We start from the raw sequence: 25,767 nt of genomic DNA on the forward strand, positions 1-25,767 counted from the left end.
TAAGACAAACATCCAAGGAAATCTATTCTGTAATGCCTGGTCTCCCTTCGGCCTGACAAGGCTTATCTACCTTTCAAGATCAAAGATCAGGGGGTTGAGGATAGTATGGCTCTAGAATGCAACACTAAGTAATTCTAATTTAAAATAAATAAATAATTTGTTATCAAAGCATTCTAATGAACAAAGTAGAGACAACCCTATTTGCATTTATGGAAATTACCTTCTTTGTAAGAAATATTTAGTACTTTTTCTTTTTTTAGAAAATGAAGAAAAGTTATTTGAGGAAAAGGAATACTGAATCCTTTTACTTATCTTTTTTCTAGAAATTAATTGTCCATATAGAAACATTCAAATAGCATAAATTTAATAAAACTTCAAATAGCATGAATTTAATAAAACCAAACTTTCCTATTTCTTAAACTGTAAGTGAACAAAACTGAAACGTTTAAAAACTAGGGGTAGATTCATGCCAAAACACTGGCTCTTGTTTTTTAATAATTTCATTTTCTCTTAAATTTTTCATATATTCTTGTATCTCAGAGGCTAAGTTTAGGATATTTTTTGTTTCTTCTCTCAATAAAATTTTGTATTTTTCAGGAAAAAGAAAGGAGGTATGGAGGGAAGAAGGGGACTAATTTACTTCCCTATAATGTATCTATTTTCTTTTTCCTATATGCAATTGCTTTTGTCAAAATTCATTTTCTTAATGGATTTCTTCAATTTATCTTTGGGCAAACAGCACTAAAAATTCCAAATAGTACGCTTTACCCAAATACAGACTCTTTTGTCTTTTCTTAAATAAGTTTTCCTTACGTTAATTTTCAAAAACTAGATTTAGGCTTTTTGTTTTCTCTTTCAATTAAAATTTTACACATAAACACAAACACAGTTTTCTCAGTCTAACACTACCATTCCTTTTTTAATTGAATGACCCTGTTATCTAAATTCGTGCTGCTTTCTTTGAATAATTCTTGGGTAAACTAAAAGTTCAAAATCCAAGAATTGACTCATCCCAAAGAATTTCCTCTACAGTTCGTTCTTCAACAGGTTTCTTTTTCTCTTTCCTGTGCTTACGTTCTTTTTCAGAAGTTACATCATGGCTTTTTTTCTTTTTTCGATGCTTAAGCTTTCTTGAACTGACACTGACTTTATCTTCCTTCCTTTTACTTTGGTGGACGGTCTTGTCTTTTTCTAACTCTGTAGCCTCATAACTCTTTTTGTTTTTATGCTTGGACTTCTCCTTCTGTGGTCTCTCTTTGCCTTTCTTCGCGTGTCGGTGTCTCTTCTGATGTCTCTGTTTACAACTTGCTTGAGGGTCACTAGCATGGTTTCCTGAAGAGATGTGCTTGTCAACTTCACATTCTGTACTGTATGTGTGAGAGTTGTTTTCCTGATGACTAAAGCTCAGAGGTACTTCTTTATCTGGAAAATTGCCTCTGGTGAGTTGACAGCTCACTGAATTGAATGTCTGTTTGCTGTCATGATCTGGTAAACAATGAGGCAACTGGTTTTCTCCTTTTTGTGAACTACTGTTCGGTTCTGTGTAGGTCTGGAAGGTTTCAGCTGGGAGTCTTTGCTCAAACATTTTATGTCTGGGTCTACTGTCAGACATTTCTCCGTACCTATGAGTTATCGCAGAGCTATTGACTATCTTTCTGAAACAGGGCTTTGGCTCTAATCTTGTGTATTTCTGCACATTAATGTAATCATCTAGCTCATCTTGGAAGGAGTTGTATGTATTTGAATGAGCTGGTAACCAATGAGGTAAGGGACCCTCCTTTAGTGAACTATAGTACAGTTGGGGATGCCTATGTAAAGTCTCAGATGGAAAGTTTTGCTCGCATATTTTTTGACTGTATCCAGAATACAACATTTTTCTGTATCCATGGTCCACTGAGTTTTCTTTCATCCTTCTAAAACAAGTCTGTGGATCTAGTCCTCTAGCTTTTTGCACTTTGATATAGTTTTCAAGTTCATCTTGGAAAGAGTCATATGTCCTCTCTGAATGAGGTGGTAAGCAATGAGGTAACTGGTTTTCTACTGCTTGTGAATTATTGTATAGTCCTTGGTATGACTGGCAAGTATCAAATGGGAGTCTATGTTCAAATATTTTATGTCTGAATCTGGAATCAACCACTCCCCTATGAGCTTCTGAAGTGTTTTCTTCCATTTTTCTGGAATAAATCTTGGACTCTAGGTCTCTGTATTTCTGTACTTTGATGTAATTTGCATATTCATCTTGGTAATTACCTTGCATCTTTGAATACTTTACTAGGTTGATAGCAATAGATTCACTGCAAAGAAGACAGTACAAAGTTTTGTTACTAGAGTATTTTATCCTTAATATTTTCTTTGCTTCCAAAATACTACTCTAAAAAATCAAAATCAATGAAAGTCAAAATAAATTCTTAAAACCTATCTCATTATAAAATGCATAAAGAATGACTTTTCTAGATTCTCAATTCTGTTCCACTGATTAACATGTCTGAATACATGAAGAACTAAAAAATAATCTGATCTCTAAAAATAAAAGACAAAAAACAGGCAATTTAAATTAATAGACACTTCTCAAGAGAAGTACATATGGTCAATAAATAGATAAAAACATGTTCATCTCTGGTCATGAGAGAATCACAAATCAGTACAACACGGAGATTTCATCGTGCCCTGCTAAAAATGACCTATCATCAATAACTCAAAACAACAAATTTTTCCAAGATTGTGGTGGAAAAGGAAAAGTTTCTACATTGCTGGTGAGGAAGTACACTGGTACCAACAGTACAGAAATCAGTATGGAGAGTTCTCAAATATGCAAAAATAGGATTTCCATTTGACTCAGCTATACCTTTTCTAGGTATCTTCCCAAAAGAGATAAAGACATCATATTCCAGTGATACATGTGTACCCATGTTTATAGTAACAAAACTCATAATAGCTAAATTTGGATGTGCCCATCTACAGATTAGTGAGTAAAGAAAATATGGCACATAGACACAATGGAATACAACTCAGCCATAAAAAAGAATGAATCTGTTACTTGTCAGAAAATGGATGAATTTTATTACCGTATTGCTAAACAAAATAAACCAGACACATACAGTTAAATAGTGCATGGTTGCTCTCAAATGAGCAACTCAAACTGTAAGTAAATACTTTAGAGATAGACATAGAGACAGATGACAAGAAATAGGAGATATGCTTTGAGGAGATGGGAAAGGGATCTAAGGAGGGGTGAGATGAGACAGGAGCATTGGAGGGGGAGTAAAATGTATCAAGATGTGACATGCATATGTACCAATTACCCACAATAAATGTATTCAATCTGTATTGCACATATATATTTATAAAAAATCTCATCCAAAACCACCAAGATAGATATAATCATTATGTCCTGTAAACATGTACAAAAATGATCTGATAAAAAAAGACTTTATGCTTAAAAGATGTCACAGCAATTGTCAGATATGTACCAGGTACCATACAATTTTATGCAAACAAGTTTACAGGACCAGAATAAAAGGAAAGATGGCCATAAAAGTGCAAATATATATGATCCTATTACAGTACTAAAAGTGCTAAAGAATGTTGGGGCTATGTGAACAAGGATAATTAATATTTAATGTCCTAAAAGATGGTCTGATCTAAATATCATGATGTTTTCAAAGTTTTGGTTAGTCTATTTCTTACATAGATCTACACATGTGAAAGATATTTATTATGGAGCCTGAGTTTCTTATTTTTTAAATTTAAAGGCAAGTTAATCTGATGAGTATTATGACTTACCTTTTCTGTATTCAGAGTCAACATACTTTCTCAATAATAAACAAAAATAGATACTCTAATTTTAAAAATGATAAGTCAAATATACAACAGCTAAATGACTTTGCCCTACTATGTGATCCAGGCACTCTTCAACTGTCCATTCAATTTTCCTTTCCTTAAAACAGAATTGATCAAACATTCACTGAGCTCGTATGATGGGCCAGGCCAGGCACTTAATACATATTATTCTGTTTCCTTATAACAATATTATTTCAGGGATGTCTAAGGTTACACTTGATCAAAATATGGAACTTGTATTCCAATTTATGGTCTAATGTACAGACCTTGGATTTTTTTAAAATATTCTTTTTAATTGTATATGTTTGAAGCACAGAGTGTTTACATTCACTTTAGGGCTTTGTTTTTAACCACTATTACCTCATTGACAGAATGATGACTGGATTACTGAAATGTTATAACTAAGCTGACCTTCTAGAGATGTTTTAAATTTGTATGGTCAGTTTGAGAATGACCCTTCAGCTATGACCAAAGAAGGGCTATGCTGTCTGGCTAAGATGGCTACGAATTAGCTAGCTCTGCAGCATATTACTGTAACTAGAGAATTCTCTTGGACACACTGGTGTATAATATGTTACAAAACACATCAACAATATTCATGTTTAATCCATAGGAACTGAATATCTGCAATGTTTGCAAAGTATATAAAATGGGACTAGACTAGAAACTCTAATATTTGGTATCGTGAGAACATTTGGCAAATTAAAAAAAAACACTTACTTAAGTTGATGCTGACTTCCTTTCATGTGCATCCAGAACATGTCTAAAGATGTGAATGTGATTCTACAAGTGTAGCAAATGTAGGTTCTCCTATTAAATGCTGCAAAAACAGAGAGTTCAAGTTAAGATATTCAGCGTGGATGTACTGGAAATCACATATTTGATCTGGACTACAAGTTACTGAACATGACTTTTTCCAATTTTCCAAGATTGGGTCCAGACAGGTCGAATGATGTGATGAAAATCAGAGAGGCATTTAGTAATAAAGTTAGCTTCTTAAGAGTGTCCATATCTTTTAATGTAATGACCAAAATTCTTTATACCACACTGCTCCCCTAGCCATGACATTTTCGCTAAGAATCTGCTATCTGCTTGCTAATGATTGCTAGATGGAAGTGCAGCAGGCACTTCAAATTTGGCAGTGCCTAGCTAATCTTTGACTCACTCCCTCCATATTTTTGTTTGTCTTTAAATATTTCTCCATCCAATCAAAATCTAAAATGTTTCCAAAGATTAAACACAAATGAAAGCAAATTTTTACTCTCCTACCTGAAATCAGTGTAGTGCATTAGTCACAAAAATTAATTTCCAGATTTTAAAAAGGAGAAAGGTCCAGTGAGTCTCACTAAGAAGATGAAACCTGAAAGCAAAATTCTAAAACAAATTACCACTTGTTTATCAATTACTGGTGGTAACTGCTAGTTACCACATTGAAAAATCAAGAACTACAAAGTAAGAATTTTATAATATCTACCTCACTATTCTCCTTATTAGAATTAGAAGCAGGGGTAATCAATTTTTTATTTTCTTAACCTCGTTGTGTTTCCACTTTCTCTTTTGTCAGAAGAAGCCAATTAATAAGCCATATATAAAAGCAATTTCATCCTAAAGAGGAGGCAAGAAAATGGTACTGTAGACATTTGGAGGACAACTAAGGTCATCTTTTAAATTGAACAGCAGCCTAATCATTTAAAGGAAGCTAAATTAATCATTATTAAGTGTACTGATCTTATCTCAGTAAAGCTTATTCATGGAAACAAGAGACTATTGTCAAGGGGAAAGATGATGAATTTGAAGGACTTTAGACTCTGTTTGGGACATATATTGTTGTGGGACCAGATGAGCTCAGCAGAAACATCAAAATTTGAATGAATGACTCCTCAAAACTAACCTTTCTCCCTGTGTGTCAATTTCATGCACACCAAGTCACTGAATATAATTTTTCCTACATACTTTTATGCCAAGGAAAGTATACTCTGAATGATAGACATCAAGAAAAAGTGGGAAGTGGAAACATATATCTCCTCATAACATAGATGATACAATTGAATGATATTTACTTATTACTGATAAAAATCACTTGGGACTTTTATTATAAAAATACAGATTCCCAGGACATTCCCCTAGAGAACATGACTCACTAGTTCTTGGGTAGGGAGAGTAAGCTAAACTTTTCATTTACTTTTTGTCACTTTGTACAACCTCATTTCTCACCTTTCAAAAAACAATGGGCACCTTTATGGCACCAAGCATCATGATGGATCCTAGAAATGCAAGATTTATTAAGCAGCTAAGTTCCCTAAAACTGAAATATGAAAAAGAGAAACAGGAGCGAAGGTTTCAGTCTCATTTGGTAAAAGTATGAGAGATATACTTAAGAGGTATGAGAGCGCAATGATACAGAAGCACTTAGTATAGGTAAAGATGGCTAAAGAAGGCTACTCCAAGAGATCATGCAAAGATGACAGATAATTTGATGAAAAGAGTCAAGAAGAGCCTAATAAATAGCATGAAAAAAAAGCACAGGTGTGTGTATAGAAATTTTTTTTTACTTGAAATTGTTTTAAAGGAAAATATAAGGGGACAGATGGGACAGAAAAAAGGGGTCAAATGAAAGAAAGACTTAATATGTTAAGAAACCTAGACCATTTTCCTGTGTATTAGAATACCTTAAAGTTGTTTGAGTACTAAGTAACTCTTGGCCGACTGTGTTTTAGAAGGATGTTGCCTTTCACTAAAAAAAGAACATGATTTTAAGAGAAGCAAATCTGGAAGTAAGTCCTCAATATGAAGGGTCTATATAATAGACTAGGCAAAATTTAGTAAGAGAATGGAATAGACAGGTCTTAGGTATTGAGAGGATCAGGGGAACTGGTGAAATATTTATCAGCAAAACTGGCAAAAATCAGTGACTGACTGAAAATGAGAGGAGAGGAAATAATCTAGAGGCATCTGAAATAATTCCCAGACTCCTAGTTTGTTAAGCAAATGGATAAAGATCCAGTTAACTGGACTTGGATCTTCAGAAGAAAGTCTTGTTTCACGGAGTGGGGGAGTTAAGCAATGTAAGCACAAGTTTGAACACACAAAGTCTGAGATAACTGTGAGAAACCATGTAAAGGTATCAAATAGGAAGTAACACACAGGAGTTTGAAAGGCAGAAGACAGGCCACAGAGGTTTTAGAGGTGTCAGAACATGAAGGTAGATAAATAATCAGTATGCAAGAAATCTTCTGTGGATAATGTGTGCATGAGCAGAGAAATTGCAATGCAACGACAAAACCTTAGAGAGTACCACTCTTTAAGTTGGTAGAAAAGGAGGAACCTATGAAAAGTCGCAAAGTAAAGGCCAGAACTACCGATGAACCAGAGAGAGTGATATCAAAGAGGATAAATAAAGGAATTAATTAGATTTAGAAATTTGGAGGTCATTATGACTCAGGAGGGATAATTTCAGTGGTGTGATAAGAGTGGTGATGTAAGGGAAAGTGCAACAACAAATGGCACTGAGTTGTGGATTGAGTTAAGTGAAGAGAAGACAGTAAGAGTAAAATGCATCTAAGTGTATATAATTTTCCATAGCATCACATAGTAGCCTGTATGTAGGAGTAGAAAAGATGTAGAATAAAATGGATTCATGGTTGAAAATGTTCTAATTGGGCATAACAAAATAACAATGGTGTATAAGTAAAGCTTTCAAAAAGGGTCTTTCACATTAAGATGTGAGGTGATGGTAGTGGAAATGTAATGAAAATGTACAGAAAGAGATATTTCTAAGGAGATCTGATAATACTTGTTAATGGACAGTATTCATGTAATTATATATTCACTGATGCTCTCAAAGATTGAAGTGAGGTAATTAATAAATAGCAGTAAAATAAACCTTGGAAAATTCAAGTTGGTTTAATAGAAGATTATTTATTCACTGATGGATATGTTGAGTTAAACGTGAAGGAAAAGCATCTATGTGTAGTAATGTGATGAAACAGCAAGACAACCAAACAACTGGAATAAATTAAATACCTAAACATTTTAGTTCTATATTATTATGGTGGCTATTCCTGTGCTACTGAGATATGGGTTGCTTAGGGAATGAAAGAAAGCACTGAAAATAATGAAGAAAAGAGAATGAGATTAGGTATGTAGAAGAAATACAAACAATAGGATGGAGAAAAAGAGAAAGGAGAAAATGGGTAAAGATTGAAATAGTTAAGGCGTCATATATTAAATTGTTTTTGTCTTAACATTTTCTTACATGTAAAATGGGCTTCTGTTCTCAGCATTCTTTAAAATTCTCAAAAATTTCCATTTTTTTGTAATGTTCAAATGTTTACTTCTCTCGAGGCAGTAACTAAGATTGGGAAAAACTGTTTGTTGAGCCCTAGCTTGAAAGGCTAGTATAAAATGACTTCAATGATTGGCTTAAATTATACTGATTATCCCCCTGTCCCAACACCAATAATCTCATAAAATTCTTTTTCCTTCATTCCAATAACACTGATTTGTAACATGCTAAAATAACCTTCCTTTAGTAATGCCAAGAATGCACTTATGTTAGCTAACTCAGTTCAACTTTGCCAAATGCCACTAAAACTGAATACCATTTATTTCATACTGTCAGCTTAGCATTAGGGTAATCCCCTACTAACAAATAGAATTTTGACATTTACCCAAACATCTCCTACATCTCCTATTTTTAGAATCCCTACTACATATATTACTTTTTCTTTCTTTCTTTCTTTTTTTTTTTTTTTTATCGGTACCGGGGATCGAACTCACGACCACCTGCTTGCAAGGCAGGTGCTTATGCCGCTGAGCTAAATCCCCAGCCCTTACATATATTTCTAATGTGCCTAAATCAACATTCTCTCAGATTTTAGATAAAACCATATATTGAAATTTTGGGGGATTTGTGAATCATATTAAGTAGGAAACTGAAATAATACATACACAAGGTAGTTCACTGATTTGCGTATTAAACTACTCTACTGAGGTCGGTCTACTTATTTTCCACTTTTATTTCTGATACATGAGTTAGGTAATGCCCTTTCTCTCAAAGATATTACACTGTAATGAAAAGAAAAAGCACAAGGAGAGATCTTTAGCTATGATGGTTAAAGAAGCATGGAAGATTAGCCTTGAAGGAAGTTAACAGCAGCAGTCTCCTAAAGAATGAGTAAGAGTTAGCCATAAGTGGTTTGTGAAGGCTATTCCAGGCAATGTAAGAGTATGAGCAAGGACGTACATACAAGAAATAAGGTAAAGATTTGAAAAAAAAACCACATGCAATTTACACATACTGACCCACACAAATCATGTATAGAAAGTAGTAGGGGATAAGCCTGGAAAAGGCAGGCAGGAATACGAGCTCTGGAGCTTAGATTTTATCCACAGAAGATGAAGGAGCAATGATGGTTTTGAAGAAAGAGAATCACATAGAAATATTTGTATTTTAAGTGAAATACTCTAATGGTTAAATTGGGGTATATTTGGAAAGATAAAACTAGAGGCACGGAGAGAATTTAGCAGGTTGTAGCAGTATATGAGGGTAATGTTTCTCTTTGTTTTTTGAGTACATATCACAATGAGATTTTCTTAAAATGCATACTCTGATTAACACAATGGGGCCTAAGATAACTTTTTCTTTTTCTTTCTTTCTTTCTTTCTTTTTTTTTTTTTTTTTTTTTTTTTTTTTGGTCTTTTTCATTTTTATCGGTACCAGGGATCGAACTCACGACTGCCTGCTTGCAAGGCAAGGATAACTTTTTCTAACAGGCTCCCAAGTCATTCTAATGATGCTGATCCACAACCAACAGTCTGAGTAACAGAACTCTAGGAAAGATGTTAAGGATCTAAACAAATGTGCAAAGAGCATGGTTGGAGATAACAGACAGTAATATTCAGGATGTAAAAGGGTCATGGATTTGGTGACTCGATAAACACTGAAATTAAAGAAGGTGGTATTGGGGACTGGGGAATGGTAATTGGATGTCCTTCCAAAGCCTCATGAATGCATAGGTGAGGATTTGGGGAAATGATTGAATCTTGGAAGTATGATACTCATCAATTGATTAACCCACTGATGAGTTTATAACTAAACATTGGGTTGGGTGCTAAAGCCTGGTCAGAGGAGGTGGAACACTCATGCACGGAGTGGAATGGAAGAGTTTAATCTGTCTTCCTACTCCCTTGATCTTTCTCCTCTTCTTTTCTGCCATGACATGAACAACCTTTCTCTGCCATGCTGCTCTACATTGAAGCTAGCCGATTATGGACAGAAACCTCTGCAAACTCTGAGCCAAAATAAACTTTTCCTTCTTTAACTGTGTCAGATGTTGTGTCTCAGAGATGAGAAAGTATAACAGGAAATTTACAATCAACTATGGTTTTCTAACTTTGGATAAGTCCACTTGAAATGGCTTTGAGATATCCAAGTAAATCACTAACTGCCATTTAGATATCTGAGTCAGAAGTCTGACAGAAAGGTGATAAACATACAGATGACAGACAAAAACAATAATAGACTGAAATATGTTTTTAAAGTCAAGAATAGAATAATGAAAGTACTTATATCAAGGTAACTAACAAAACAAGAGTCTATATAAAAAACAGATAAATAGCCAGGAACATAGGAGAATAGAGTTTCAAGATGTTGGAAATAATGAACATTATTACATGAAGCAGGAACGTCTAGTAAGAAAGAAACTGAAAAAATAGCAGTGAATTGAGGAAAAGAAGTGGATTCAAGAGAGAATATGAAATGGGGATAAAATACACTAATAATGAGAATGGGGAAAAATGGAGAAAAATATGGTTAGAAGAGCAAGTGGATGGATCACTACAGTCAGGATCAGTGTGAAAATTGTGCCTAATTTCTTGCCACTCTTTCTTAGTTTTGGGCCCTTTCATCATCCTTTCTCTTTCCCACTTGTATAAATCAAAATCATCAAAACCTGTGGAGATTATATACTGATGCCTCACTCTTTTAGTTACCAAAATATGTACACAAACATATATGGCTATAACTTCTTCCAGTAAAGTGTTATTAACCTGCAAACATGATTAAGCACTTGCTTCTTCATGGAAAAAATTATATGTTCCAATTTTTATTCCCAAGAATGTTATCATCAAAAGATATTTAAAGCATATTTAGTGAATGAGTAATGTCACAACATGATACTTTTTAAAATATTTCATTATTTATCTAAGACTATATTCAATTATATGAGTAACAGTGTTTAATTTTCAATAAGGGTCATGTGAACCATTCTGGATCTCATTTTATAGAAAACAACAAACTAGATGGACTTGAAAGGTCTTACTTATCTAAAATTCTGTGATTCCATGAATACTACCTCTCAATCAATAAGAATAAAATATAAATAAGATAGTATATTTTATAAAATACAAACTTGCAATTAAGGAGTTTTGTGATAATCTTCTGGTTTACCATATGCATTTGATTTTAGTGGAAGACACTTCTCCTTGTCTAAAACCCTCTTCCTAGCCACATTTCTTTTGTGGTTTTGCCCAACATAGTGTCAGTGGACCATTACTGGACTATTACAGGAAGCAGGAAAGAGTTTGCAATATGTGCTTTGATTATTGAAATGCAGAGCATTGCCAGAAGAGGAAGGAATAATTCCACCTGGAGCAAGCTTAAGAGCAAGAAGCTTCGGAAGAGTTGCATCTGTACAAGTAGGAAGAGCACACCAGTTGAAATAGTTACTATGACAAATGATTAACGTGTTAAGATATTAGAGATACACTCATTTTAAAGTAGTAGAGAAATTTGGAGTTCTACGAAAATCTCATTCTCTTTGGATTTTTTCAACACAGGGATGTTAGACAATGGTACTCAAGTAAAAAAAGAATTATTTTTTGTTGAGAGTGGACATTTCAATATTAGTCTGTCACCAAGTTTCTCCAATAAAGACAAGGCAGGCAAGGCATATTCTGCATCAGGAACAACTAACTATATTCATTTGAGGAATCAATAAAGGCATGAAAGCCATCTAAGGGTGATTCTTTGCAATTAGTGAGGGCAAAACATATGATAGCAACTTGTAACTTGGTTTCATTGAGTGAAACAATAAAATATTTATTCTATCTATATTTGTCAACATTTGAATCAGAATAAAATCTATGGAATTAAGACTATAAAACTATAAAAGTTTTCACAGTCACAGTTATTTTTCTTCTTACAATAAAGTCAATAAGTTTAGGAGACTGAAGATAAGGCTTTTAAATAATACATTCTCTTGCAGGACACAGTAGTTCTGTCCCTCTTTTTAATTTACAGGAAGAAAAACAAACATAAAACAATTACACTAGAATAAATTTAAAAAATGATTTCTGGTTTTACTTATTAAGAAAACAGTAAGTTTTTATAATATTTTCTGTGGCTTTGATTTTTCTGTGTGATGACTATATATGACTGAAAAACTAATCTTAGTGGGTTTTCCACGCCAGGTATGACATAGTACTACAGCATCAAAGCAACTATGAATGTAGTAAACTATGTATTACAGAATATTCATCATTATTGTTTAGTTTGCATACAAATTTTTTAAAATATTTGGCCTTTTCAATGTGCAATCTGGCATCTCAGGCAATTTTGTGTCAGAGTTTTCATTATTTACTGGTAGGCCAATATCACTGTAAAAAGAAAAGAGGTAATGATTTATAATTCTTCCTAGTATCTTTTGGGTTTAATATAATACAAATACATAGGAACTACTGATTTACAATGCTAATGGTACTTTTTCTTTATGTTTACAGGAAAAAATAAATGGACTATCATGGTAAGAGATTCAGTTACTTCTTTTTATTTTGCATACAGCTAAAGTCAGGAAAGGCTGTATCTATAGCTATATTATGGTAAAGATATTGATCTGAACACATATTTAAGATAATGTTTTGCAAAGTTCTATAATAAAATAAAATGCCATGGGGAAAAAATTCAGATCTAAGATTTTATAATTTTAATATAAAGTGACTTAAACTCTAGGTCATTGTTATAGATACTCATATAGCAAACCACTTGATTTTATTTGGATTTAGTAAACTAAAGGAAACCATCATAAAATTTCTTAAAATTAATTTGGTCATTATAATTACCATAGATAAGAACATAGTGATTAATAGAGCAAAAAATAATAATAAAATTACTTCAACTGAAATGACAGTCTCTCCGATAAAAAAACAGAGGGCAGATTTGGAGCTAGACCCTGAAAATAAAGAGGTAAAGGCACCTTACCTGTCTTTGGCTGAAATGGCCTTGGAGACACTTGATAATATTTCTTTGATAATTGCTTTAGCTTTTTAGCATGAACCTTCCCCACATAGTGAGAATGAGCAACAACTGGAGAATTAAAAGTCATGTTGCAGAGGTCACAAAATTTGTTTCTGTTCCGTATTCCTCTCCTATATGCCTGAAGTAAGCACAATTTGGTTAGAAAAATTCAACAACTCAAAATTCAGAAATATAACATTTATACAAACTACAAACCTTCAAATTCCTAACATGCATCTTCCTTTTATTTGGTACTTCCTTTTGTTCTCTATTCATTTGAAAATAAAATCTAACATTTTGAGCATGTTTTTTACTCTGAAAAAGAAAGATAAAACATGACTTTGTTTATTCAGCAACAGTCATTCAAAATTAACATCTCTCTGAATGTAAGTGTAACAGAAAGCAATTCCTCCTCCAGCCAGTATATTTCTGTTTGTTAGCTGTCCAGGTAATAGTTCCGTTTACAGTTCTTGTCACTGTTATTCCTTAGAAGTGGCTGGTCACTGTGATATATAGCTGGTCACTATGATGCACAGCATAAGAACCAATCTCCAACTGACAAGCCATTCTGCCTCAATACTTCCTGTTTGCTTATCCCATAAGTCCTAGACTACCAGAGATCAGGGCCTGATATTATGGAAATGACCCCAATCAGTGCCCATCAATGTAAAATAAATCTGCCTCCAAATCCTGAATGTTGCTTCAGTGTTTTTTCTGGCCGTTGCACCTGATATATTCACTGGAAAGACCAACTATGCTGACCTCTTTGGTCACTGGTTATGGATCCTGCAGCAGGAGCAAGGGCCTCTCAAAGTCCTGATGGGACTTTGAGATTTCTTGAGTCCCATCGAAGGTTGGGAGGAGGATTCCTAGCTCCCCACTTGAGTAGCTCACATTGGAAACCATAGGAAGGAGGATGCAGATTGTCTGTCTGCCTGCCTTCCTGACTCCAGTAAGATCCCTGGTAGCTGTCTGTAGTCCTCTTAGCCTTGAACAGATGGGTAGCCTCATCAACTCTCATTAGTCAGGCCCACCCTCAAGGGAAGGGAATTTGAATGTTTCAACCTCTGAATGACAGCTGAATGAATGTGTGAGTGGGAGGAGCAGACAGCATAAACAACAAGCTGCTCCATCATTGCATCAGGACTGGGAAGTACTTGTCTTGGTAGCTGACTGAACCATCACCTGGGGTTTTGTGACTGACACATGGCATACTGAAGGCCTCACAACTTCCTTAGCTAAATTGTGTCTCAGTCCAGGTGAGAGGTGTGGCCAGGCATGCATCTGAATGGTCTCTATCTGAGGGGTACCAATCCTTTGTCTGTTGTGCTTTCTTTCAGTGGTACACAACACACTTAGGGGAACAGAGATGAGGATTAATTAGTCAAACTGCAAAGTCCTTGACTGCATGAAAAAGGGCTTTTACGGAGTTAAAAATGAAACCAAATTGCTCCCTGAAGTTTAAAGAAAAATAAACGGTAACAAGAAGCCCATTTTTCCTGAGAATTCCACCTGAACACTCTTACTGGATGCTGCAGTTGCTGCCAACACCAGTAGCTTCACTCTCCATTTTCAACTCATCTACTTTCAGCCAGTTGAACTAGTGAAAGCTAGCCACTACCTTGATTCAGCCATAAAACCCTCCCCTGGAGCCTTTTGCTTCATGGCTATGCCTATCCTGATCAGATAGCATCATCTAACGTTCACCCAAAATGATTAAGCAATTCTTTCTGAGTTTTGACTGGGGAAAAACTGGACTGTCAGCCCTGATGAACGAGCTTCCATGGCCTTTCTTAAGCTGTTATTTCCTAGAAACAACCTAGTTGGACACCTCTCAAAAGCATCAAATAGGGGGCAAAAAGCCTATTAACCACTGCTACCCACAAACCTGACAAAAGAAAAGCACCAAATATTTGTAAGAAAATACTCTCTGACAGACAGCTATACTCTCTGGCTATGAATCATATAGGTTATGGACATAAAAAATAAATGCTGCTTCCATGTGAGACACAAAAAAAACTGATTTTCCAGGTCCACCTCCACCTGAATCTCTCCTTGCCCTGAAAGACCTACATGGAGAGGACAGACTGAGCTATTATCAAACAGGACTCCCAGAGTCTATGGTCATTGCAAAAGTCAGGGACAAACCTGTGACTTTTCTGGTGGACAATGACACAGAACTCAGTCAAAAAGTACCATCACTAGGGCAAATGGGACTCTTGCCTTTTGCTGCTTCTTCCAGGCACAAACTTGCAGCCTGGGAGGACATCTCACCAAACACAAATTCCTGTATAAGCTGGTTCCCATACTGCTTTGGGGAAGAGCCCTCCTCTTCAAGTTAGAAGTGATTGTCCTTGCACCAAACCAGTCAACCTCCTCTCATTGAAGCCCTGCACTTTCAACTTTGACTATTTCCTGAGAGAAAGATGATACCCACATCAGCCTGAGATAGATAACTGCAATCCTGAAGCTCTAAAAACTCTCCTCCTGGAGGTATGGACTAGAGAGTCATCTCTAGGCCTGGCCGTCAACCATGACACTTCACCGCTATCCCCTTTGCTGTCAAATGTCATGAGAAGCACAAACAGGCATCCAACTACACATTAGCATGATAGACTGTTAATCACTTTGGGCAAGATCTCCATGCCTTCAATAATTCAGCTGTCACTTTGTATTCTGCACTTTCCAACCTATAAACCCTTTCTGGATTGTTACTCAGGTGCATAAGGGTTTGAGAACTCTCCCATTATTTGTGGGGAGGCTCCAAAGAAACATTTGGCCAAGCTGCCAGCACCTTTTCTTAAGACAGCCTGTTTCTCTGTCCCTTCCAGCTCTGTCATAGTCCCTTGAGAAAGAAAACAAATGAAGTTTCAAAACTACAAAATATTTATAGACTGTCAAATTGCTACAATACACCTCTCCTGCCTGTAAAGTTGAAGATCTCTTAGCTGCTAATGCTGCCACAGTTGCCCTCCATATATGCTTCCTCAGTCTTATGCCCCCCCCCACAGCCTAATGATACACCGGACTGGACCTAAAGAATGCCTTCTGGGTTTAATTGGCTCTTGTTAGCCAACCGCTGTTCAAAAAGATCCCAGTTTTGGACTAAAAAGTCAACTGATCTGGACTCAATCTCCCAGAGGTTCAAAAACATGTTTATTCTCTATGGAGAAACAGACTTTCAGCTTCTGGAAGCACTCAGTGGTTTAACTGCACAAATACTTGGTCTAGTCACTAAAGGCTGCCTCCTCCTTTGCCTTTGCACTCTAGTAGCCACTGTACTTCTGATTTAAAAAAAGCTGACAAGCTATCCTTAGGTCAAGTCCTAACAGTCCAAGTGCCACATGCTGTACTGAACTTCCTGAATTGTCTGACACTGACTGATAAACTGTTCTTGAGCTGACTAAACTTAAAAAATGAACACCTGACAGTTTCTGAGCACAACCTGTTTACAGATGAAAGTATCTCTGTTAAGAATGAGGTACCTGGGGCTGGAGATTTAGCTCAGCGGCATAAGTGCCTGCCTTGCAAGCAGGCAGTCGTGAGTTCGATCCCCGGTACCGATAAAAATGAAAAATACAAAAAAAAAAAAAAAAAAAAAAAAAAGAATGAGGTACCTATAGGCACTCCTGCACACACATATAACGCAGGAAACCTCTACAAGTTTTAGAATCCTAGCCTTAGATCCACTGGAGAACTTGTCTGGACCACTCAGAACACTCTGAAGAGATGATGCACTCAAATCCCTGCTCTGGTCACTCTGGATGCTGACTTGTCCATGCATTGCAGAAACCTGAGAAAATTATTCACAGGATTGCTCCATATGTATTTCCCTTGAATTTTGTGTCTTTTCAGGCTGCTCATTCCAGTCCTTGCTTCTCAACCTCCTGATAATTGTGATTTCTATGGACAGTTACCCCAAGAGAATAGAACAATCAATCAAACACTTGATCAAGATTTGATGAATCAAGGCACATCAGACACTCTTCAATATGTCTAACAGGCTAGATGCTGTGGTCACCTTGGACAAAGTTATTTTGGCCAAAGCTATCCTGCTACTACTTCCTGATGTTGTTGGGAAAACTTCTAACAATGATGCCAAACCTACGACCGAAATAACCCGGTCCAGAGGCCTAAACCTTCTCCAGATATCCAACTGACTGAAACATTAACCCCAGCCACAAGACCTTCCCCCACCATATATGCTACAAATTCAAGCTGGGATTGATGTTTGTTAGTTGCCTGTGTAGTAGTTCTAGTTCCAGTTACTGTTACTTTTATCTCTTAAAAACAGCTGATCACTAAGATGTATAGCTGGTCACTATGATGCAATTGTAAGAACCAACCCCTAACTGACAAGCCATTCTGCCTTTGTATTTCCTGGCAGCTTATCCCATATAAACCTAGACCACAAGAAATCAGGGCTTGATAGCTTGGAATTGATCTCAATCAGTGCCCACTGATGTAAAATAAATCTGCTGCCAAATGCTGTGTGTCATGTTGGTGTTTCGTTTTGCCACTGAAGGATAGTAGTTGTGATTTTTTATTGTATTTTGTCCATATTATATTTATGAAAGAGCTTCCCATGCTTTTTAAATCTAAATCTCACTTAAAATAATGCTGCAATCTAGAAATCAGTAATTTTTAAATTATTGTTTTTATAGAAACTTCCAGTTGTCACCCCATATTAAATGTTTATTTTTCATTAATGACAAGTCTTGGGAAATGTATCCAGCTAAAACATTACGTTTTCTGGCCTCTTTCACCAAGATGTAGTTATGTAATTAGATTATGGCCAATAAGATATACTCTGGGGAAATTTTCTTAAAAGACTAGGGGATAAGCCTTTGTACTATCCTTCTTGCTTTCTGCTTCTGAAATTAAGACACAAAGAATGGAGTACATCTTGGGCCATGGGTAACTTTTAGGGCAAAAGGCAGTTCATTAGAGCAGAAAGACAGAAAATATTTTGGATTCTCATGATTTTACAGAGCTGTAATATCAGTCTAATTCTCAAATTATTTTTTGTAAGGGAATAAACTTTCCTGGCTTCAAGTCATTATTAGGAAAAATTTATAGCTAAATGCATAGGAATATCCAGGGTGTTTTGTGTATATAGAAGAGAAACTAACATTTCCTGAACACATTGAGGTAACCATCATTTCTTTATGGGTATTTTTGAAACAGGGTCTTGATCTGTAGCATGGGTTGTCCTTGACTCTTACGTAGCCCAGGCTTACTTTGAACTCATGGTGATCCAGCCGGCTCAGCCTCCCAAGTGCTGAGATTGCAAGTGTGCATCATTATGCCAGGCTGGAATTTTAAATTGTGAAATTTATTCATCATAAAGAAATACCAGGAAAGAATATGACTAAAATCTCATACCCACCATTTAGTTTCTATAGATACCTGAATTTTTCTCTATTTCTTCAGATCTCCCCTTCAAAAGAGGTAAAATTTTACAGATTGAATCCTACACCATAATAGTTTTCTATCTTCATAGATAAAGCTGAGGTATATCACTTGCTTTCATGTTTTTATTCTTTTAATACCTGTTATAGTTTAGATAATAAATTCCACAAAGAGCTCATGTGGTGAAAGATTGGTCCTTAGTTCAAGGGGCTGTTGGGAGATGGTGGATACTCTAAGACATAGGGCCTAGTTGCAGGTAGTAGGTGAGGGGGATATCTTTGCAGAGTATATTTTGTTCCTGGTCTCTTCCTGTCCTGTCTTGTCTCCCTCTCTCTTGTCTGACATGAGGTAAGTAGCCTTTCTGTGCCATGATGTTCTGCCTCACCCCAAGCCCAGAAACAATGGAGGTAGCTAACCACAGACTGAAACTTTTAAAACAGCCAAAACAAACCTTTGGTTAAAGTTTTTTATCTCAGATATTTGTCAGTAATGGAAAGTGAATATACTACTACTACATATGCAAGTACCCATCAAGTTTATGTAATGTTGAATTTTACAAAACTACAAACATTGGATCATTCAATATATTAAAGGTTATATCTAATCGTTCCCCTAAAGCATGTGTTCCTAAGTGGAGCTTTTGGAAGATGGGTGGAACAAGGGTATGCAATACTCATCACTGGATCAGTTCACTGATGGGCATCTAGCTGGGTGTGATGTTAGAAGATGAAGCCTGGTGAGAAGAGCTGGTTTACTGGTTCACTGTAGGCATGATACATATACACTACCTCCCTTGAGCATGTACTACTTTCTGCCTACTTTACCATAAGCTCTTTCTCATATCCCATTCCCCTTTGCCATACTGCTTTGCCTTGAAGACAGCAAACTGTTATACTAAGATGCTAAAAATTAAAATAATTGATTAAAAGATAATTAACACAAATAGTTACTTAAAAAGATAGTTATTAGTAATATTGTCATTCTGTACTGAGCTCATTACCCTAGTAACCAAGCACCAACCACATAGTTATAAATTAACTGACCACGTCGTTCTGCTGTTCTGTAATGCGTCATCCCCCCCACCTTCGTGACCTGTGTGCTATGTCAACTTTTGTTCCCCTTGTAAGAGACAAATGATGCTGTGTCAACCATTGTTCCCTTTATGAGAGACAAATGTTCCTGAAATTGGCAGACCACGGGCTATGAATTGGCTAACCACCCACTGTGAAATGCCTCTGACCTCAAGCAAAGGGGAACAAAGGCCTACCTTATTTCTGTTTCTCATCACTATGTACTTAATGATCAATGAGCTAATCATAAATGAACTACAAATATCAGTCAAAACTCTAACTCAGTTGCACAGATTTGCAAATTCCATCTGCACTGTGTTGCTGGGCCAGCTAAAATAAAAGCGCTTCTTTTAAAAAAGACGTCTTGCCCCGTTTTTCATCATGGGGCCTTGTTTTTTGAGTAGAGTACAACATTTGGGGGCTCGTCCGGGATTACATGGGGACCTCTCCCCACATTTTTTCACCGATCGATTGGCTTGAAACATCTGTAAGTATTTGGATCTTTTGTTCTTTGTAATTTGAGTGCGCACCTTTAAAGTTGCAGAGGAGTTTGGCTGGCTCCTTCTGCACTGGAGCGGGACGCCCTCTGGGACAGGGCTTCTAGCCCATTTGTGATTTGGGATTTTTTATCCATTTGGTTTTGTGCTTGGTATATTTTTACAGTGGAGCCATTTGTTCATTTAAATCTGTTACCTCAGTACTAACATTTAGATTTCTTTTTTCTCTTAAACTACTGTTGCAGGTTCCATGTGGCTTATTGGACTTAAGGGTCATAATAAAAATTTATTTCCCTTTAGGTCGCTAAACCATGGACAGAAAATCCTTTGTTTGTGTCTTTAATGTTGGTCTTGTCTTTTGTGGTGCCTTGTTTAATGTTTTAGTCCTCAACTGATTATGTACAACCTTGGCATGCCTTTAAAAGTGTTTTTCTGGTTAAAATGTAAATATATATATATATATATATATATATATATATATATGTTTATGGTTTTTAAAATCATATTGGCTTTACCAAATAAAGCCATGTCATACTGTTATTGAGCCAGTTTACAAAGTTACAGTTTTTAAAATGCAACATTTTAAGATGGTAAAAAGACATACAATGATTTAATATATTTTAGACTACTAAGAAAGTCACTTCAAGGATTTTGTTAAAAGTTTTAATGTTGTCTAAAAAGCTAGAAAAAAGGTAATTGACGGGTAATAAACAGAAACAGAAAAACAAAAAACAAATGTGTTCAGAATTTGACAGTATTGGATCAGCAAACTTTTACTACAAAATGTTTCCATTAAAATGAGATTATATTCTAAAAAGGGGAGGATAAACTGGAGCCCTTTGTCATCCCAAGTTTATATAATGGTAAAAAGTCAGTGTTGACCATATATAAAATATATTTTCCTATAAAAAATAAAAATTTAAAAAGGCTGTAATTCTCATTCCCATCCGTACTAGGAGCCATCAGCGTTCAGAATTGCTGGACTCCTCTTCCTGACCCCCCTTTTTTCTAAGGACCCTCAGGGCCTAATTTCTCTTTTGAAATTTGTCTTCCCAATTCATCACCCCACTTGTGATGACTGCCAGAAGATTCTGCAGGTTTTGTTTACAGTAAAAGAGAAAAAAATACATTCATGTTGTGGGATAAAAAACACTGTGTATTCCAAATAAAAACCTGTCCTCTGATCCTGAATGCAAGAACCGTGTTTTCTCTTTGTCCCGCCCCGATCGGACAACCAGAGGTAAGAAGGCTCCCGTTCAGTATCGCCAGTTGTTCTCAGAAGCCTTTAAGGGCTGCCAGAAAACCCACCAATTTGTCCAAGGTAACAGAGGTGAGACAATTAGATGATGAGGCCCCCTCGGGGTTTCTGGAGAGATTACTAGAGGCCTATTACATTTGTACACCTGTAGATCTGGTAGCACCTAAAAAAGGCAAGGGCCATTAATAATACCTTTGTAACTGTCCGCCCCTGATATTAAGCAAAAGTTGCAAAGACTTGAGAGATTTTAAAAAATGCCCCTCAGTTAGTATTAGAGTTTGCTTAAAACTGACTCTTTCCTCCCAGCTGGTGCAAGCCATTCAACAGATTCCAGTTCCTGTGACTAAAAAGCAAATATAAAAATTTCTAGGAGCCATAAGATATTGCCTGCTTTAGATTTCAGACTCACGAGACCAGGCTTTTCAGCAATTCAAATCAGCCTTAACAAAAGCTCCAGTTCTGGCTCTGTCAAAGTTGCAAAAACTTCTTTCACTCTATGTTGATAAAAAACAAGGGATAACAAAAGGAGTACTGACCCAGAGTTTAGGACCATGGCAAAGGCCTATTGCCTATCTTTCCAAGAGACTTGATAATGTGACAGCCCAATAGCTGCCTTGCCTGTAGATGATTGCCTTGGTGGCCCTCCTGGTGAAAATGGCCCAAAAGTTGACATTTGGACAAAAACTTTTAATTATCTCCTCTCATTCAATGGAGACTCTCATCAAAGCTTCACCGGACAGATGGCTGCCTATCAGGCATTACTTCTGGATCTGACTACCATCAGTTTCAAGGGGACAGTGTCTTTAAACCCAGATACTCAGCTGCCTGATGATGACCTCTCCTTGCCCCTCTGATCATTTCATGGGGCTTCGACCAGACTTGACAGATGAGCCACTGTCCGGAGTTCCATCATATTTCTCTGATGAAAATAGTCACACCTATCAAGGTAAGCAGGTCGTGGGAGCCGCTGTCACAGACTCTCAGATTCTATGGGAACAAACCCTGGAGCCAAAAACATCAGCCCAATGGGCTGAACTAATTGCCCTCACTGAGGCCCTCAAGTTGTCAGACTGATAGCAGATATGCATTTGCTACTGCCCATCTTCATGGGGTCATTTACTAGGAATGAGGTTCATTGACTTAAGGGGGCCAAAAGATAAAAATGCTCCCCAAGTTTTGGATTTGTTAGCTGCCATTTGGATGCCAAGGAATATGGCTATTAAATAATCTAACAGACGCAGCTACCCAAAAAGCAGCCACAAAATCAGTGGGGATTGAGACAATCCCGGCATTGCTACTGATTCCATCCACTCTGTTAGAGCCATTTTGCACTCAAAAAGACTTACATTTGGCAGCTCAACTTCAAGCAAAGTCTGATATCCCTGGGGGCTGGTACCAACTGCCTGATAATTGAGTCCTCCTCCCCGAGGCCTTGAGATAAAAACTCATCCAACAAGCTCATCAGTCCACTCACATGGGAGGATCAAAACTCGCTGCTCTTTTTGAGATCATTTCTTTATTCCTCAGTTATCGAAGCTTACTCCAGTTTGTGAGCCTTAGAGGCCCTCAGTGCCAGTTGGTAAACCCTAAGCAACCAGAACAAATGAAAACCACTTGGTATCATGGGACTATGCCTAAAAAACATTGAGAAATAGAGTTCACAAAAATAAAAAAGCCTGGACTTTAAGAAAATGAGTACTGGTAGATAGCTTTTCCTACTAAGTCTTGAGTCAGCCCTGATAGCAGTTTCCCCAATTTGGCCTCCCTTTATCCATGGGGTCTGACAATGGCCCGGCTTTTATAGCCCAGATAACTCAAAAACTAACCCAAGCTTTGCAGATTGATTAAAAACTCCATTGTGCTTACCAGCCTTAAAGTTCAGGACAAGTAAAAAAGATAAACCAGACTTTAAAAATGGTAATAACTAAGATGGCATTAAAAACTGGTGAGAACTGGGTGAGTCTCCTTCCTTTTGCCCTCTTGCGTGCACAATGTACCCCCTATGTTACAGTTGTTTCCACTTTAATGTTCTATGTGGGAGACCTCCTCCTCTTATTCCTAAGATTTCTGGAAAAAAAAATTAGCTGATCTGGCTAATCAAATCTTGTTAAGTTCCTCCAGGCCCTTCAGCTAGCTCTGACTTCCATCCACCAGTTATTCTGAGAACAACAACCTCTGCCTTCAGCCCATCCTGAGGATGAACGTCCTGCAGTAAAACCTAGGACACTACTCATCAAGAGACATCACCGTGAGTCTCTCAAACCATGGTGAGAAGACCCTTACACCGTGGTCCTCAGCACTCTGACTGTCATCAAAGTCACAAAAAAGCCTGCCTCGATTCATCATTGCCACCTCAAGCCAGTTCTGGTCTCTGACAGCAACCAACCTACAGATAAGTGGACTGTTGTTCCCTCCAAGGATTCTTTAAAGCTTAAGATTGCCAAATGTATCTGATAATCTTGTTCTTAAGTGTTATTCCTTGTGGAGACCCCAAGGAGATACCTTATAACCCTCTGTTTAAAACTTAATTACTGACTGTTTCACTGGTAAATTATCGGTAGCCAATGCTACTGTCTATGAGATAATTAAGATAGATTTATGTTCCCTATTAGATAACATCCCAGCAAAAATTAGACAAAAAAATGTTGTTGGGTTTGCATGTCATCCTGCCTGATTGGTTGCTGATAGAGAATTACAGGGACCTATGTATTAAAAAAAAAATTACAGTCCACTGGCTTGTATCTTTGCCCCCAAAACCAACAGCCAGCCTCTGATCATAGGTGTTCACAGTCCGTAGAGACGAAATATTTTTGTAGACATTGGGGTTGAAAATTTGTATCTCCTTGACAGAAAAATAAATGTGGTCATTACCTTTTTTCCTCACTCTGGAGACCCCATCTTCTGTTCTCCTCCACTAGACTTCCTGCTCCTGAGACCTTTTTACCCTCTGCAATTTCTGTGTCATGTCTAGCCCCTTCTTGCCTCTGGACATTGCTTATGGCAAATCAACTTTTAAATTCCTCTACAGATGACACCTTTTGTTGGTGGGATGCTAAGCCCCTGCTCACACTGGACAATGTACAGGGTGCTCTAAAAATCTGTGTTTACTCTGCTTCCTACTCCTTGCACACTTCCCCTTATGCTGCACTCTGTAATCCTACCTCTCCAGCTTTGATTTATACTTTTTCCTATCCTGCTAATCAACACCTTGTTGCTCCCAATGGAGCCTGGTTTGCCTGTACTTCTAATATAACTCCTTGTTCCATGTATCACCTGTTCACCCAGTGCCCTGAGCTTTACATATTAGTCCATATCTTTTCCCAACTATATTGGTACTCTAGAGATAATGGTAAGAGTCACTTGTTCCCTAGCTTTGACTTAAAGAGTCCAGTAAGAACAAAAAAAAAAATCCTGTATTATTACCTGTATTACTAAAAATTGAGATAACAAGGTCAATAGGTTTAAGAGTGTCCAGCCTAATAGTCAAAAGACCAAAATTATAGACACTTACATGCACTCATTGACCAAGATTTAGCAGCCCTTAGTGACTCTGTCTCCAAATTAGACGATTCTTTAAGTTCACTGACTGAGATGGTTTTAAAAAACCAGTGGGGTCTAGATCCCCTGTTCCTAAAGGAAGGAGGCCTTTGTCTGGCATTAGAAAAAAAATTGTTGTTTGTATGCCAATCATTCTGGGGTTATCAGACAAAATATGGCCATCCTTAAAAGGTGGCTACAGAAATGAAAACAAGCCAGACAAGCTAAACAAAATTGGTTTAAACAATGGTTTTCTCTATCTCCCTCGTTGACAATGTTAATCACAACAGCCTCTGGACCTCTGTTAATCTTACCACTTGTTTAACAATTGGACCTTACATTATAAACAGATTAGTAAATTATGTCAAAGACCAGGTTCAAACAATAAAACTCATGGTTTTAAGGACACAAGTTTATAAACAAATACAACTGCTTAAAAATTCCATGAGCCAAAGATTTGGATCACTGACAAAAATCAGTGGGGAATGTTATATTAAGATGCTAAAAATTAAAATAATTGATCAAAAGATAATTAACAAAAATAGTTACTTAAAAAATAGTTATTAGTAATATTGTCATTCTGTACTGAGCTCATTACCCTAGTAACCAAGCACCAACCACATAGTTATAAATTAACTGACCACGTCGTTCTGCTGTTCTGTAATGCGTCATCCCCCCCACCTTCGTGACCTGTGTGCTATGTCAACTTTTGTTCCCCTTGTAAGAGACAAATGATGCTGTGTCAACCATTGTTCCCTTTATGAGAGATAAATGTTCCTGAAATTGGCAGACCACGGGCTATGAATTGGCTAACCACCCACTGTGAAATGCCTCTGACCTCAAGCAAAGGGGAACAAA

General features: G+C 36.8%; 1 protein-coding gene across 1 annotated transcript in view; it reads right to left on the minus strand.

Annotated features, from left to right (window-relative positions):
- Nucleotides 1-289: 289 nt before the first annotated feature.
- Zmat1 (zinc finger matrin-type 1) overlaps nucleotides 290-25,767 on the minus strand; it is a 109,696-nt gene continuing 84,218 nt past the window's right edge. Inside the window, exons 5-8 of the mRNA XM_063245569.1 lie at nucleotides 13,341-13,450; nucleotides 13,100-13,266; nucleotides 4,561-4,660; nucleotides 290-2,294 (exon numbers count right to left, since the gene is read on the minus strand). Coding sequence (XP_063101639.1) covers nucleotides 989-2,294; nucleotides 4,561-4,660; nucleotides 13,100-13,266; nucleotides 13,341-13,450 — 1,683 coding nt within the window. The 3' untranslated portion in view covers nucleotides 290-988. The remainder of the gene's footprint in view (nucleotides 2,295-4,560; nucleotides 4,661-13,099; nucleotides 13,267-13,340; nucleotides 13,451-25,767) is intronic.

The sequence above is a fragment of the Cavia porcellus genome, unplaced genomic scaffold (assembly GCF_034190915.1).
Source record: "Cavia porcellus strain 051 isolate PalLab524CR breed Dunkin Hartley unplaced genomic scaffold, mCavPor4.1 scaffold_3, whole genome shotgun sequence".
NCBI classification, from domain to species: domain Eukaryota; kingdom Metazoa; phylum Chordata; class Mammalia; order Rodentia; family Caviidae; genus Cavia; species Cavia porcellus.